The 15,069-nt window shown below is 36.0% G+C and overlaps 1 protein-coding gene and 1 long non-coding RNA gene across 2 annotated transcripts; both read left to right on the top strand.

The window, feature by feature from the left end:
* The first annotated feature begins 11,038 nt into the window (after window positions 1-11,038).
* Window positions 11,039-11,693, top strand: LOC110910559. Its single transcript, XR_002576270.2, has 2 exons — window positions 11,039-11,263; window positions 11,552-11,693. It is a non-coding gene; the product is annotated as an uncharacterized LOC110910559 (long non-coding RNA).
* A 190-nt stretch (window positions 11,694-11,883) lies between these two features.
* Window positions 11,884-14,530, top strand: LOC110914323 (protein FAR1-RELATED SEQUENCE 5-like). The gene is made up of 4 exons (XM_022159124.1): window positions 11,884-12,347; window positions 12,443-12,701; window positions 13,032-13,589; window positions 13,748-14,530. Exons 1-4 carry the CDS (start codon window positions 11,884-11,886, stop codon window positions 14,375-14,377), a joined length of 1,911 nt encoding a protein of 636 aa, XP_022014816.1. The 3' UTR covers window positions 14,378-14,530.
* The last annotated feature ends 539 nt before the right edge of the window (window positions 14,531-15,069 follow it).

Below are 15,069 nucleotides of genomic sequence, written 5' to 3'. Positions count from 1 at the left end.
CGATACACATAACTTAGATAAACCTTTAATTTGTTTAAGGGTTTATCGCCACAGTCTCAAGGCTTGGATGTATGCATTTTCACAATACCGCATAAATGTTTGTATCAGTATAGCATGCATTTGTTCCACAAAACATAACTTTGATTTAAACCATGTTTTTACTTCAATACCCTGTTTTCGTGCATTTTACATATGGTTTAGTTGATATATTTTACTTACCATACATGATATATTTTGGGTACACATTACATGATCTACATTAAACATAAACATTTTGACAATTATATACACATTTGGTGGTTTACATTGAACATAGACATTTCGATATGGTTTACACAATAACACTTGACAGTTGATTTATACATGAACAATTTACATGGTTGTTGGTTTGGGTAAATGGCTTGAGTAACGTGGCGTATGTAATATGATACAAACATGGTGGATACGCCGCTGGTACTTCCTATATATAAATGTTTGTATAATATTACCTATCGTAGCATTATTTAAATCATTTCAGTATAGACATATTACATTTTACACAAATAACATATTCTTCACAAAACATTGTTTTACAAACAACTTATCTTATACAAACTCATTTTTACTCTCATTTAACCTTATTTTTTTTTATTTATACATATCATCTGATCTTATCGTTTCTCATATGATTTACAAGACTAAACAATTTACAAGGTTCATGACTGACTGTTATTAAACGTTTTCTTTAAACTCAAGTCATGAATCCCATTTTTATTTCACAAAACCTATGTATCTCACAGGCATTTTTATGCTGACGTATCTACTTTCACATGTGTTTTCAGGAGCTGTTGCTTAGGATGATGATTGTGATACTAGGGCGGACCTGTGCCTTAGAGACATAAAACGAAGATAGACTTAGCTTAATTATGTTGTGAACTCTTTATTTCTTGTTTTGAAACAATGTAACACTCTTGTTGATAAATAAAATGTAACTTTAATTTCCATGGTTATGAAACAATTAATTCTGTCCCAACACTCCCCGACGTTTCCGCCGCGGCTGCATGTTATATGCGGTCGGGGTGTGACAATTCGTGTCTTAACACTATTTGTTATCTCCTTGAGCGTTTGTTAATCGTGTAATTAAGAGTCGTTAATTACCGGTTGTAACATTCTCCCCCTGTTACAGAAATTTTGTCCTTGAAATTTAGACTATGTTATCTCCTTAGAGTTATGACGTTCCTAGGTAAGTCCGAAAAATACCAAAGTGAATGAGCATGTAATCGAACCAAAACTTGTTCCGGTTATGTGATTGCAAGGACATTTTGCATCAATAGGAACCCAACGGTTCAATTGAGTTTGTTACAGAAATCGATGTCAAGTGAACGAGATGTTGTGATACTATCACCAATGCGACTGAGTTTACATGGGTCAAACAAAAGAGATTATGACCAATAGATGTCCAAACAAATGTTTACGATCTGCAATTAAATTTTAGAAACAATCGAATTCGTTATCAAACAAAATTTGCTTTGGTCATAAAAATGAACTTAGAGATCAACAATCTCAAATGATATAGAAACGTGATAATGATTTGTCAACTATCGAACCATTAAATGAAATAAAATCTCGGTGTTGACATTATTGAATTACTAGGATACACCGAAATGAAATGCAACCGAACTGGGTGTATCATCGCCTTAATACATAGTTGCATTAAGACTATTTGAGTGATTAGTCAAACAAAAAGCATACGTAGTTTCGCATGAAGCGATTGATCATGATTAGCACAAGCTACAAGTTTATACCGACGCCACAAGGTGTCGTAGTGATTGAAATAATTCAATAATAGCGGTGACCGAACAAGTATCACCGTGTTTTGCATGAAACGCTCGATTCATGATTAGCCCAAGCTACAAGTTTATACAGACGCCACAAGGTGTCGTAGTGAATGAAATAATTCAATAATATCGGTGATCAGACAAGTTCACCGTGTTTGAAATCAGATGAAAGGTTCAACGAAGTAAATCTGAATGTTTGTTTCAAACGACTCTCATAGGATTTTCAATTGAAAATGAAACAGGTAAATAATGTTTTTCGATCGAAAATGAAAGAGCGATAAATATCACAAAATGTTCGATCGATGCTGAAAGAACTGTTAAGAGGTACACCGAAATATGACATGAACTTGTGTACCATCATCTTAATACACGATTGTATTAAGACTACATTAATATGATAATTCAGAAAAACGGATTCAATATAAATAAACAAATAGATAAATAACTAAATCCGTACATGATGTGTGGAAACGAGATTTGCACAAGCTTCAAGTTTTGTGAGAACGTCACCTCAAGGTGATCGTGATCAAAGAAACGATTCAACGAAGTCGAAGACCAAACAAGCCTATTATGGTTCAAACAAATGAAGTGCTTGTTGGGATTATTTCGAATATGATGGCCTCAATCCATCATATGGAATCTTGAATCGAATACTTATTACGAGCAAGTTCAATCAATTAAACTTGGTTAAAACATAATCCAACAATGAATTCATGTATCAACAAGAAAGTTTCGACATGGCCACAACGAAAAACCATGTATGCCACTCAAAAGAAAATGAGTTTTCTAAGAAATTCGTTGACTCGATACCAAGGAGTCAACATTTTGCAATAATGCGGGTCGTCTAGAATACAGTACAAAGATTTAATAGCGAAATAATATATGAGATGTTGACAAATCAACTATTCAAAGTGAAACCACATGCGTAGCAAACAATGCATGTGCAGCGTATGAATTTGTCAAGAAATAAGCAAATGAGTGTTCGCTATCATGAAATAAAATCTCGTGAAGCAATGACCATTTGGGGGAAGTAGAAATGTAAAAAAAATCTACTCACTAGATGCAAAATTCGGAATTTCAATAAAATAAATTTAAGGACTTTACCTGGAAGTTCTTGTGATGATCGGGTGTTAGATGACATTACCATGGAATGCCGAACATAGTGTAATCGCCATTAGTGGAGTAGGGGGAATGCGGAGACATGTGACTTCTTTTACAGTGCCAACAACTGTGAGTCTCTTTAGACTAAGTACCGACTATTGTGAAATCTTGTTCTAACGTACCTCAGCGAGATTCGTGTCGTTTGCAGGATCACGTGGCAAAGTGTCGCATTGCGGCCGTAGTTCTCCCGCTGTCGGGATTAGCATCGTTGTTATCATGCCCTATCATGTTTTCCAGAGACCTTGCCTCAAAAGTCGTATTAACAACTTGTTATCGTGCCCTATCATGTTTTCCAGAGGCCTTGCCTCGAAAGTCATGTTTTCCGATTTTCAATTCGTTTTCGTCTGTGGATATTAAAATCAAATTACGGTGCTAAATATATCATAATATATCAGTTTTGAAGGAAATTCATGCGTCTGACGCTTCCATTTCGTTGTGGATGCGTTCCTGCAGTCGCGTTTTTTGTTCACGTATGCGTTTTGTGACGTTCGACAGCACAATAATTCTATAAACCAAGTTCATATGTATATAACATGCGTATGAAATTCGTATTCGCCGGCATTGCCAGTATTTCGTCCGGTGTCAGTTCGTTACCGTTTATTGTGCCGCGGATCCTCTGAAAATCATCATACGTGCACTGTAGCGTCTGATAAACGTTCCTAGGCATTCCAAAAGCCTAATTAAGTTAATTCGTGTCTTAAACACTATTTGTTATCGCCTTAAGAGTTTGTTAATCGCGTAATTGAGAGTCGTGGATTACCGGTTGTCACAATTTCTTGCTGATAAAACTTTTTAAAACGCGTTTCAGGTAACAAAATGTGAAAGCCAAATAGAAGCCAGCTGGAAAGCACTAAAGGCTTGGAAAAGTGGCTATAAAAAGTTACCTAAATAAGCAAAAAGTTTTATTTCAATAAAATAGGGTTTATCCCTATAAACTTGGGTTTTTCCCATGTATTTATTATTTATAAAAGTGTGGTGTTTTAACTCTGATACACTATTTCCTAACTACGGTCCTGATGTTTAATTTTCACTGCCAAATTAATAAACATCGATACCACTAATCTGGACCTCGCGGCCGCCCGCTCCCAGAGTAGGGGTCGGGGGTTGCCAAATTAATAAACACCGATACCGTTAAAAATCAGTACCCACTACTGAGAATCGATGATCTGTTTGATCAACTTCAAGGAGCTCAATTCTTTTCTAAGATCGATTTACGCTCAGGATACCATCAATTGAAAGTACAGGAAGAGGACATTCCTAAAACTGCTTTCAGAACATGGTATGGTCATTATGAATTTACAGTCATATCATTTGGTTTAACCAATGCCCCAGCCGCATTTATGGACATGATGAACAGAATATGTAAACCATATCTGGATAAATTCATAATTGTCTTTATAGATGATATTCTTATTTACTTTAAGAGTAAAGAAGATAATGCAGAGCATTTGTATATACTTTTAAATTTGCTGAGAAAAGAGAAGCTTTATGCTAAATTCTCAAAATGTGAATTTTGGTTACAAGAAGTACAATTTCTTGGACATCTAGTTAATCATGAAGGAATTCATGTGGATCCCACAAAGATCGAGGCGATTACTAAATGGAAAGTCCCTAAATCACCAACGGAAGTAAGAAGTTTTCTTGGACTGGCAGGATATTATAGACGGTTTATCCGCGATTTTTCTAGAATAGTTATTCCTTTAACAAAACTGACCTGCAAATCAGTTAAATTTGAATAGGGACCAAAACAAGAAGAAGCTTTTAGAATTCTTAAGAAAATATTAACTAACGCACCCATACTCACGTTACCAGAAGGAACTGAAGACTTTATAGTCTATTGTGACGCTTATAAGTTAGGTTATGGATGTGTGTTAATGCAACGTCAAAAGGTTATAGCCTATGCCTCTAGAAAACTTAAGAATCATGAAGAGAATTATACAACCCATGATCTAGAGTTAGAAGCCATAATTTTTTCCCTTAAAATTTGGAGACACTATCTTTACGGTAGCAAGTTTAATATTTTCACCGATCATAAGAGTCTAAGATATGTTTTCGGGCAAAAGGAGTTAAATATGAGACAGAGATGATGGATGGAAATTCTCAGTGATTATGATTGTGATATCCAGTATCGTGCAGGAAAGGCTAATGTAGTAGCTGATGCTTTAAGTCGAAAGTATCATGAAAAGCCAAGACGAGTATGTTCTCTCAAGTTAAATCTGCAGATAGATTTAAATGAGCAAATTAGAGAAATGTGGGAAACAGTAATCAAGAACGATACTGAAAAACTAAAAGGAATGATTAAGGAATTAGAACAAGGAACAGATGGAATTTGGAGATTCCATAAGAAAAGAATCTGGATACCTAAACAAGGAAACCTACACCACCGAATTTTAGAAGAAGCCCATAAGTCTAAGTATACGATACATCCTGGTAATGATAAAATGCATCAACACTTAAGAAAGAATTTCTGGTGGATAGGAATGAAAAAGGATATAGCCACCTATGTTGCCAAGTGTCTAACCTGTTCACAGGTTAAAGCTGAACATCAGAAACCCTCAGGTTTATTGCAGCAACTAGAAATGCCTATATGGAAGTGGGAATTGATAATAATGGACTTTGCTACTAAATTACCCAAGACACGAAAAGGTAATGATACAATCTGGGTGATCGTAGACAGATTAACCAAGTCTGCTCATTTCTTACCAACGAAGGAAACTTTCAGTATGGAACAATTAGCCAAGTTATATGTAAATGAAATAGTTTCATTACATGGAATTCCTTTATCTATTGTTTCTGATAGAGATAGCCGTTTTACTTTTCATTTTTGGACTAGTTTCCAAAAAGCAATGGGAACCAAGTTAAATCTAAGCACTGCTTATCATCCTCAAAGGGACGGACAAAGCGAAAGGACAATTCAGACAATGGAAGATATGATTAGAGCTTGTGTAATTGGTTTCGGAAGAAATTGGGACGATCATTTACCATTAAAATAATTTTCCTACAATAACAGCTATCATACCAGTATCAATGTTGCACCATTTGAAGCGTTTTATGGACGAAAGTGCTAAACTCCAGTCTGTGGGCAGAAATTGGAGAAAAACAATTGTCTGGACCAGAGATAGTACAGGAAACAACGGACAAGATTATTCAGGTCAAGGAAAGACTAAAAGTAGCACGGGATCGACAAAAGAGATATGCTGATAACATATGAAAATCATTGGAATTTCAAGTAGAAAATAAGGTATTATTAAAAGTTTCTCCATGGAAAGGAGTGGTCAGATTCATAAGAAAGGGAAAGCTAAGCCTTAGGTATGTTGGACCCTTTGAGATTATTAGAAGAATAGGACCAGTAGCTTACCAGCTACAACTGCCAGAGGAAATGGCAGGAATACATGATGTATTTCATGTATGTAATCTCAAGAAGTGCTTAGCAGATGAATACTTAACGGTACCTCTTAAGGATATAGAGGTAAATGAGACGCTTAAGTTTGTGGAGAACCCCTGCAGATTGAACATAGAAAGATCAAGAATCTCAAACACAAGAGATTAGTTCTAGTCAAAGTGAAATGGGATTCCAAGAGAGGACCAGAATACACTTCGGAGCTCGAGTCAGAGATGCAGAGAAATATCCACACCTGTTCCAGTAGACCTCGAGGACGAGATCTAAAACAAGTTGGGGAGAATATAACAACTTTCTCAAAAACCATTAAAATACTCCTATACGTCCTAAAATACACCCCGTATACGAGGAACGGACCTAATATACCTTTATATTATTAAAAATCAAATAAAACAAATATTTATGGCCGCTCGCGGGGCGCGACCCAGACAGGCCAGTCTGTCGCGGACCACGACAAGGTGACACCAGGCTCAACCCGGTTCCGCCACATGGCCAACGCGTGTGAAGGCTAGTCGTTGACTCGACTAAGCTAGGGCCTACCCTAGCATTCTCGCGGGCCGCGAAGGCCTTGCCTTCTATCTCTCGCGGGCGTAAGAGAACCACGATCAGCCCTTACAAAAATGGGCCTCAGACTCAGTTCATCGTCGCTCAATTTCTTTTCTCTCTCAAGATATATGATAGCTAAAACTCTCGGGTATTATACCCCTAAAAAGCGAAGCTCTGCCTCGTTGTAAGTATTATAACCCCCGGTTACGTATTAGTTACTCTGCCCGATTGATCTAGAGCTCCGTAACGCATGTCAAGGCTCTGCCTGACTCAGTCATTGGAGTTCTGTCTCAGGTGTATAGCAAATGTAAATTGGGTTATTCTACTAACACGTGTGCATTGTTTAATTTTAATAGATTATAACCAGGAAGTCACCAGAAAAAGCGAAGCTCTGCCTCGTTGTAAGTATTATAACCCCCGGTTACGTATTAGTTACTCTGCCCGATTGATCTAGAGCTCCGTAACGCATGTCAAGGCTCTGCCTGACTCAGTCATTGGAGTTCTGTCTCAGGTGTATAGCAAATGTAAATTGGGTTATTCTACTAACACGTGTGCATTGTTTAATTTTAATAGATTATAACAAGGAAGTCACCAGAAAGCAGTAGTATTATCTAAAACAACAATGTGAGTACATCTTATTTTTATAAACTGTTTTTACAAAACCTCAATTATTTTAAAGTATATTTAATAGTGATTGAGTCTATGTATTCTACAATTACTGTCGGTATGTTGGGGTTTTGTATACATTACTTGTTACTACACTATGGGTAGTAGCATGACCACAAGTCAGGATTGACAGTACCGTGGGTGGTAATTGGGTAGATAAAAACATTGTAATTGCTCTAAATACTGTAAAGATATAAAATCTTGTTTTGATTAAATTGGGATACACTCGCAAGTATTTCTTGCTGATAAAACTTTTAAAACGCGTTTCAGGTAACAAAATGTGAAAGCCAAATAGAAATCAGCTGGATAGCACTGAAGGCTTGGAAAAGTGGCTATAAAAAGTTACCTAAATAAGCAAAAAGTTTTATTTCAATAAAATAGGGTTTATCCCTATAAACTTGGGTTTTTCCCATGTATTTATTATTTATAAAAGTGTGGTGTTTTAACTCTGATAAACTATTTCCTAACTACGGTCCTGATGTTTAATTTTCGCTGCCAAATTAATAAACACCGATACCACTAATCTGGACCTCGCGGCCACCCGCTCCCGGGGTAGGGTCGGGGGTTGCGACAAAACACATCATGATTTAGCTTATTCGTATCACAAACTCAACCATTTACAAATTACACTTTTAGAGAGTGAATGGCTAGGAAGAGAAACCTAGCCAATGGTCAAGAACATAGTCCTGAATTCAACATGGCTTGGGGTGGGATGTTGACTGAAGTAGAGGAAACCGCAATACTAGGTGGTCCCCGGTGAGCCCGGAAGAAATTTGTGGGGGTCTGGCAACGACCATCTGGAAGATGGGTTGCAGAGATCAAGGTCACAAGCCTTCTACTTTGTAGGCTTGAAGCCCGAAATAGGTCTTTAGCAGCAGCTCCATTTTCATAAAGTACTTCTATGCTGACCGTTAATCATCATGATGAGGTGGCACAGCTAGAGGAATTGGAGATAACGTTGAATACCTATAAACATTCGTTCCATTCGAAGTGGATCGAATAATTTCATATAGATTTTGAACCCCTTTCGATATCTCCTTGATCTGAATTGTTGTAAGAGCAGGTGCAACCACACCGTTTGACGCCCGATGCTTCACTAGACTCGTTGACATTGTCCCGTTTGATTACACAACACCATCTTCAATTGGGGAATCACTTGAGAAGAACTAGGGTTTTGGGTGGGAAGTCAGATCTCAATTTAGGGGTAGGGGTGTTCAAAAAACTCCTGGCTCGCTGCTCGCGCGAAAAAAGCTCAAAGAAAGCTCGGCTCGAAATTGGCTCGGTTGTAAACGAGCCAGCTCGGCTCGGTTTGTAAACGAGCCGAGCTCGAGCTTGGCCTGGCTCGGCTCGTGAGCTAGTGAGCTGGCTCGATAAGGTTTACATTCTTCATTTTTTGTCCCACATCGCTTAGAACACAAAAACTAAGGGAGTATCTCCCCTATAAAAGAAGGTAAAGACAATGTACTAAGTGAATTAACTATTTATACTTGCATATTTAGCCATATGGTTAAATTAAATAGCAATTATGGCCCTTAGTCTATGATGACATTCATTTTAAGTGCCTTTTAAGTAGTAAATTTTGCGGTTCTTTGTTAGTTCGAACTAGATCGAGCCAAGCCGAGCTAGCTCGAATTCTAATCGAGTCGAGCTCGAGCCTCAAATCTCAGCTCGATTTGAACTTTGAGCTCGAGTCGAGCCAGCTCGAATCGAGTTCGACCCGAGCTCGAGCTGGGTCTAACTCGGCTCGTTTACAGCCCTATTTGCGGGAACTCTGTAACTAGGGTTCATGAAGAATGAAATTGGGGAAGATGATAACTTTGGATATTAAAAGAGGCATTAAATGACAGATCTACGCTCACATGACCTGCACATGACCACATTTAACTAAAAAATCAAACTGGGTTATACCAAAAGGACAAAACGCGATAGATTTTAAAAGATAAAGTACAAAACCCATCAATTTTAAACATAAAAGACAGCGCCTGAAAATGGGTATAATGATAAAGGACAATCCTTGAAATTCACTCCAATAATATATATATATATATATATATATATATATATATATATATATATATATATATATATATATATATAGGGGAAGGTTTAAATGAGAACGCTAAATATTGTGAGAACCGTGAGAACAAATGAAAAAACCGCAAGAACATGGTCAAAAACAATTCAAATTCAAATTTTTTTTCTACACTTATCATCATTACTCGAATACAATGTTAGAAATTTAATTTACACGTTTAAATTTACGTGAATTCGTAAATAAAGAAAATTTACACATGTGTAAGTTTGCCATTTACACATGTGTAAATCTGTTATATTTACACATGTGTAAAAAATCTAAAAAGAGTGATTTTGAAAGGAGAAATGAATTATTTGATGTTGTAAATTCTTTTTTTGATGTTGTATCTTAATTACAATGAGTTTTGTATTAAAAAAATTGGTTTTATTGGTTTTTTCATTCGTTCTCACGGTTCTCGCAATATTTAGCGTTCTCAAGATAACCCTCCCCTATATATATATATATATATATATATATATATATATATATATATATATATATATATATATAGGGAGGGGCTCATGCGAGAGCCACCCTTATTGTGAGAACCTTGAGAACCAATGTGAACACAACCTAAAATAGCTAAAAAAACCTAACCCCCCCCCCCCCCAAGCTAAATGCTAAAAAAAACCTAAAAAAAACCTAACCCCACCCCCCCCCCCCCCAAAAAAAAAACCTAAACCCCCCTCCCCCACCCCCCCCCCCAAAAACCTAAACCCCCTCCCCCACCCCCCAAAAACCTAAACCCCCTCCCCCACCCCCCAAAAACCTAAACACCCCCCCCCCCAAGCTAAAATGCTAAAAACTAAACCCCCAAAAAACCTTAAAAAATCTAAAAAAATCTAAAAAAATCAGAAAAAAAATCTAAAAATTTTTTTTTGAATTTTTAATATTTTTTATGTTAAAATCGCTATTTTTAGAAGCAAAAAAATTTTTTTTTTTTAAAAAAATTAAAAAAAATTTTTTTTTTTGGCTTCGAAAAGTAGCGATTTTTTTATAAAAAAATATTAAAAAATTCAAAAAAAAAATTTTTGTGTGATTTTTAGCTATTTTTAGGCATTTTTTATGTGTTCACATTGGTTCTCGCGGTTCTCACAATAAGAGGTGGTTCTCGCATGATCTTCTCCCTATATATATATATATATATATATAGGTAGAGGTTCAACTAAGAATTTAATCTTCCCTAAGTTTCCTAAGAAGCAATCTTGAGCTTACATGTGGCAATCTCATTAATTTAGGTGAAAGGGTAATATTGGAAAATGCAAATTTCAAACAGATCTGTACTTAGTTTTAATCACACGATTTTCATTCCTTCTTTCATATTTTTCATTGATTCATTCATTGAGCTTCATCATCTGACCACGTCTAATTCAATCGTTTTCATCATCTGACCACATCTAAATCAATCGCAAATCTCAATCTCAATCCTGCTGAATCGTTCATCGTTTTCATCGATTTGCCGGTACCTGCGAGATTGAGATCAATCCTGCTGAATCGTTCATCGTTTTCATCGATTTGCTGGAACCCTAGCTCCTCTGTTCATTCATTGATTTGCTGATTTATCCTCCTCTATTTTAATGATGTCTACTACTGTCGATGGTAAAATACCTTCTAGTTTTAATTTCATCTACTTTTTAGGTTTTTAGTTTTGATCTAAGTTGTGCTGGTTTTTATTTAAAAGTGTAGTTCTGAAGTTGTGCTGGTTTTTTGAAGTTGTGCTGGTTTTTTTATATTACATCATATTTTAAAGTGTAGTTTTGTAAAGTTGTGCTGATATCTTTATTTTGTGCTAGTTTGCCTGGTAAACTTGTGCTTGTTTTTTGTGCTGGTTTATTGTAAAGTTTGTGCTGATATCTTTTATTTGTTCTGGTTTTTTGATTTGTTCAGGAGTTCGTATCTGTCCAACTACTGGTAATCAGTATTATACTCCTATTGTTCCAGATTCTTCCAAACCTGTAGTTGGTATGCATTTCCAGTCAATTGATTCTGCCTTTAATTTCTATAAGAAGTATGCTAAGTTATCTGGGTTTGAGGGTCGAAAGCATACTCAATCTTCAAAAAATGGTGTTGTGATTAGAAAGTACTTTGTTTGTGCGAAAGAGGGTTCAGTGACATCCTGTGCTGTTGACACGGTAAATGATAGTGTTGGTGCTGATAAAAAGTTAAATGACCAAAGGTGGAGACCTTCTAAACGTACCGGATGTAAGGCACACATCCGTATGTCTTTAACTCCAAAAAATACTTATAGAATTTCTCATGTATTTGAGGAGCATAATCATTCTTTTGTTGATGAAGAGGATTATCATCTTTTAGCTTCGTCTAGAAAGTTGACATTCACTGAAGAGCAACTGCTTTCTGATTTTTCTGAGATGAATATTGGTCCAGTTAGGGCATTCAACCTTATGAGAAAGATTCGTGGTGGATTTGATAAGGTTGGAGTGACGTCTACTGATTGTAAAAATTTTAAAAGAGATATTAATTTGTTCATTGGAGAGTTTGATGTGGACATGGCTGTCCAACGTCTTATGAAGAAGAAGCTGTATTTGCCGAATTTTTCTTGTGAATATTATTGTGATGAAAAAGCTTCTCTTGCTGGATTATTTTGGGCTGATGAAGAAATGAAACTGAATTATGAGGTCTTTGGGGATGTTATGTCTTTTGATGCTACGTTCCGTACGAACAGGTATTTTATTCATTTTTTGTAGATCATTTATTCATATTTTTATTAAACTAGCACAATTCAGCAAGCAGTTGTAATATAATCAATTCAATTTTTAGGTATGACTTGGTATTTGTTCCGTTCACTGGAATCGATAATCATCATCACAATGTCACGTTTGCTGGTTCTTTGTTAGCATCTGAAACTGCTGAATCATATAAATGGCTTCTTCAAAGTTTTTTGAAGGCTTTTGGTGTTGCACCTAAGGTGGTTGTGACTGATCAGGACGCTGCAATGAAAATTGCCATCCGAGATGTTTTCCCAGATACCAGACATCGTTTGTGTATGTGGCATATAATGATCAAAGTTTCTGAAAAGGTAACTTTCTTAAACCAGCACAGTTTTACAATGTTATAATTTTTTAAACCAGCATAAATTAAACCAGCACACTTTTAGCATATAAACCAGCACACTTTAAACAATCCATTTAAACCAGCACACTTTAGCATATAAATCAGCACACTTTTAAACCAGCACACTTTGGCATATAACTCAGCACACTTTTAAACCAGCACACTTTCTTTAAACCATCACAGTTTAAGCATCATAGTTTAAGTTTATACATCAACTAGCACACTTTAACATATAAACCAGCACATTTTAGGATTTGTTTGCTGTTTTAATATACTAATTATTTTTTTGTTATAGGTTGGTACTGAGCTATCACAAGATGAGGTTTTTAAAGAAGATATATGTGCTGTTGTATGGACTGATGCTCTTGAACCAGCACAGTTTGAGACACAATGGTGTGATTTAATGATTAAGTACAACCTTACTAGTAACAGCTGGCTGTCTGATATGTACAACCTCAGATCAGATTGGATTCCTGCATACTATCGTCATGAACATATGTCCGGTCTTATGCGTACAACATCTAGGTCTGAGAGTGAAAATCATTTTTTTGGTCAATTAACCAACACAAAATTGTCATTAGTTGAGTTTTTGAGCCATTTTGATACTGCAATGGAATCTCAGAGGTTTAAGCGCAGCAAACGTGATCATGATACCAGATACACACAACCTGCCATGAAAACCAATTATGAATTGGAACGGGAAGCTGTAAAGATTTATACTCGGGGGATTTTTTTTGATGTTCAAGAAGAAATTCGACTTGCTTGCAAGAATTGTATGTGCAGGCGTGAAGAAGAAGTTGGTGATTCAATTAAGTTTTATATTCTACACGTCAATCTTCCCGGCCTTCATGAGGTATTTATTTATACCTTTAGTAGCACAAACATGTTCTGCTTTCTACAATACATTTTAAGTAGCACAGTGATTTATATTTACAATTAGAATTTTACATATATAAACCAGCACACTTTGTTATAAACTAGCACAATATAAAGCATTTGTTATTTGTGTAGGTTCTTTTTACTCCTAAGGATATGGTAATTAAATGCAGCTGCAACCGATATGAGCAGTATGGTTTGCTATGTAGGCATGCCTTTTGTGTTCTTCGTCTTTGTGGTATAAAGGAGTTCCCTAAAAAATATGTTATGGGGCGTTGGACAAGAGATGTTGTTCCAAAAAAGACAAAAGTTTCGAGTTTTGATCAAAATGCTGTTGGTAATCAAGTTGAACGTGCTTCCAGCATTGTGCGTGAGATAATGACTGCAACTGAACATATTGTTAACCGTCTTGTTACAAATATGGACCTGTTATCGTTGTATAGAGACCAAGTGATCGAGTCGAAGTTGAAGGTTGATTCTGCTGACCTTCCTGCAGAATCACTTGACAAGAATGCAAGATTAGCTAATATTCTTCGTGCTGATCAGCCATGTTCATCGTCTTCTGCTACCATTCTTCCACCTAGTGGTATTAGAAACAAGGGGTGTGGTTCAAACAAACGCTTAAAGTCTTTTCGTGAGGTATCATCTTCAAGAATATCAAAGAAACCTAAAACTAGAGGTTGTTTGATATGTGGAGGTCATGGACATAATAGTCGGACTTGTAAGATGAAGACTACTGTTGCTGATTCCCAGAAGAGCAGTTAGTCGTGTGTCTTGGAAATCATGATATTTGGATTTGTTATTTTTTTCATTTCAGTTTGGATTTCTTGTATTCTTATTATGTTTACAACATTCAACCAGCACATTATTAGTTTTTGTTGATTTGTAAATGCAATTGTCAAGAATTTGATTTTTCAACATTCAATATACTGTTTAAAACCAGCACAATTTTAAACTTTGTTCTTTAAAACCAGCACAATTATAAAACCAGCACAATTTTAAACTTCTTCTATGAAACCATCACATATTGTCATAGTGAAAGCAGCACAATATTAATTGTAAAACCAGCATAAAATTAACTTTCCTAATATAACTGTTAAAGCAGTACAATGTAATTGTTAAACCAGCACCATATTAATTGTTAAACCAGCACAAAATATTACAGACAACTACCAAACTAATGTTATATTGTTCAACCAACACAATCAATATTTCTTGTTCAATCTGTCATTGATTTTCTTTTCCGCATTTTTCTTGCATTCCTCTTTCTTTTCAGGCTCCATCTTCTCATACTTCTCTAATAGTTCCATCATTTCACCTTTCGCTAAGTTGATGTCGGATAAAAGTATTTTGCTTAAATACTTGTATCTCAGTTCAACCAACTCTTTGTCTTGTTCTGGTGACTCTTTCGACAGCCCACTATCCCATTCCTTCTTGCTCACATGCTTCCCTGTGTA

The sequence above is a fragment of the Helianthus annuus genome, chromosome 4 (genome assembly GCF_002127325.2).
Source record: "Helianthus annuus cultivar XRQ/B chromosome 4, HanXRQr2.0-SUNRISE, whole genome shotgun sequence".
Classification (NCBI taxonomy): Eukaryota; Viridiplantae; Streptophyta; class Magnoliopsida; order Asterales; family Asteraceae; genus Helianthus; species Helianthus annuus.
This window is presented reverse-complemented; position numbering and strand designations above follow the sequence as displayed.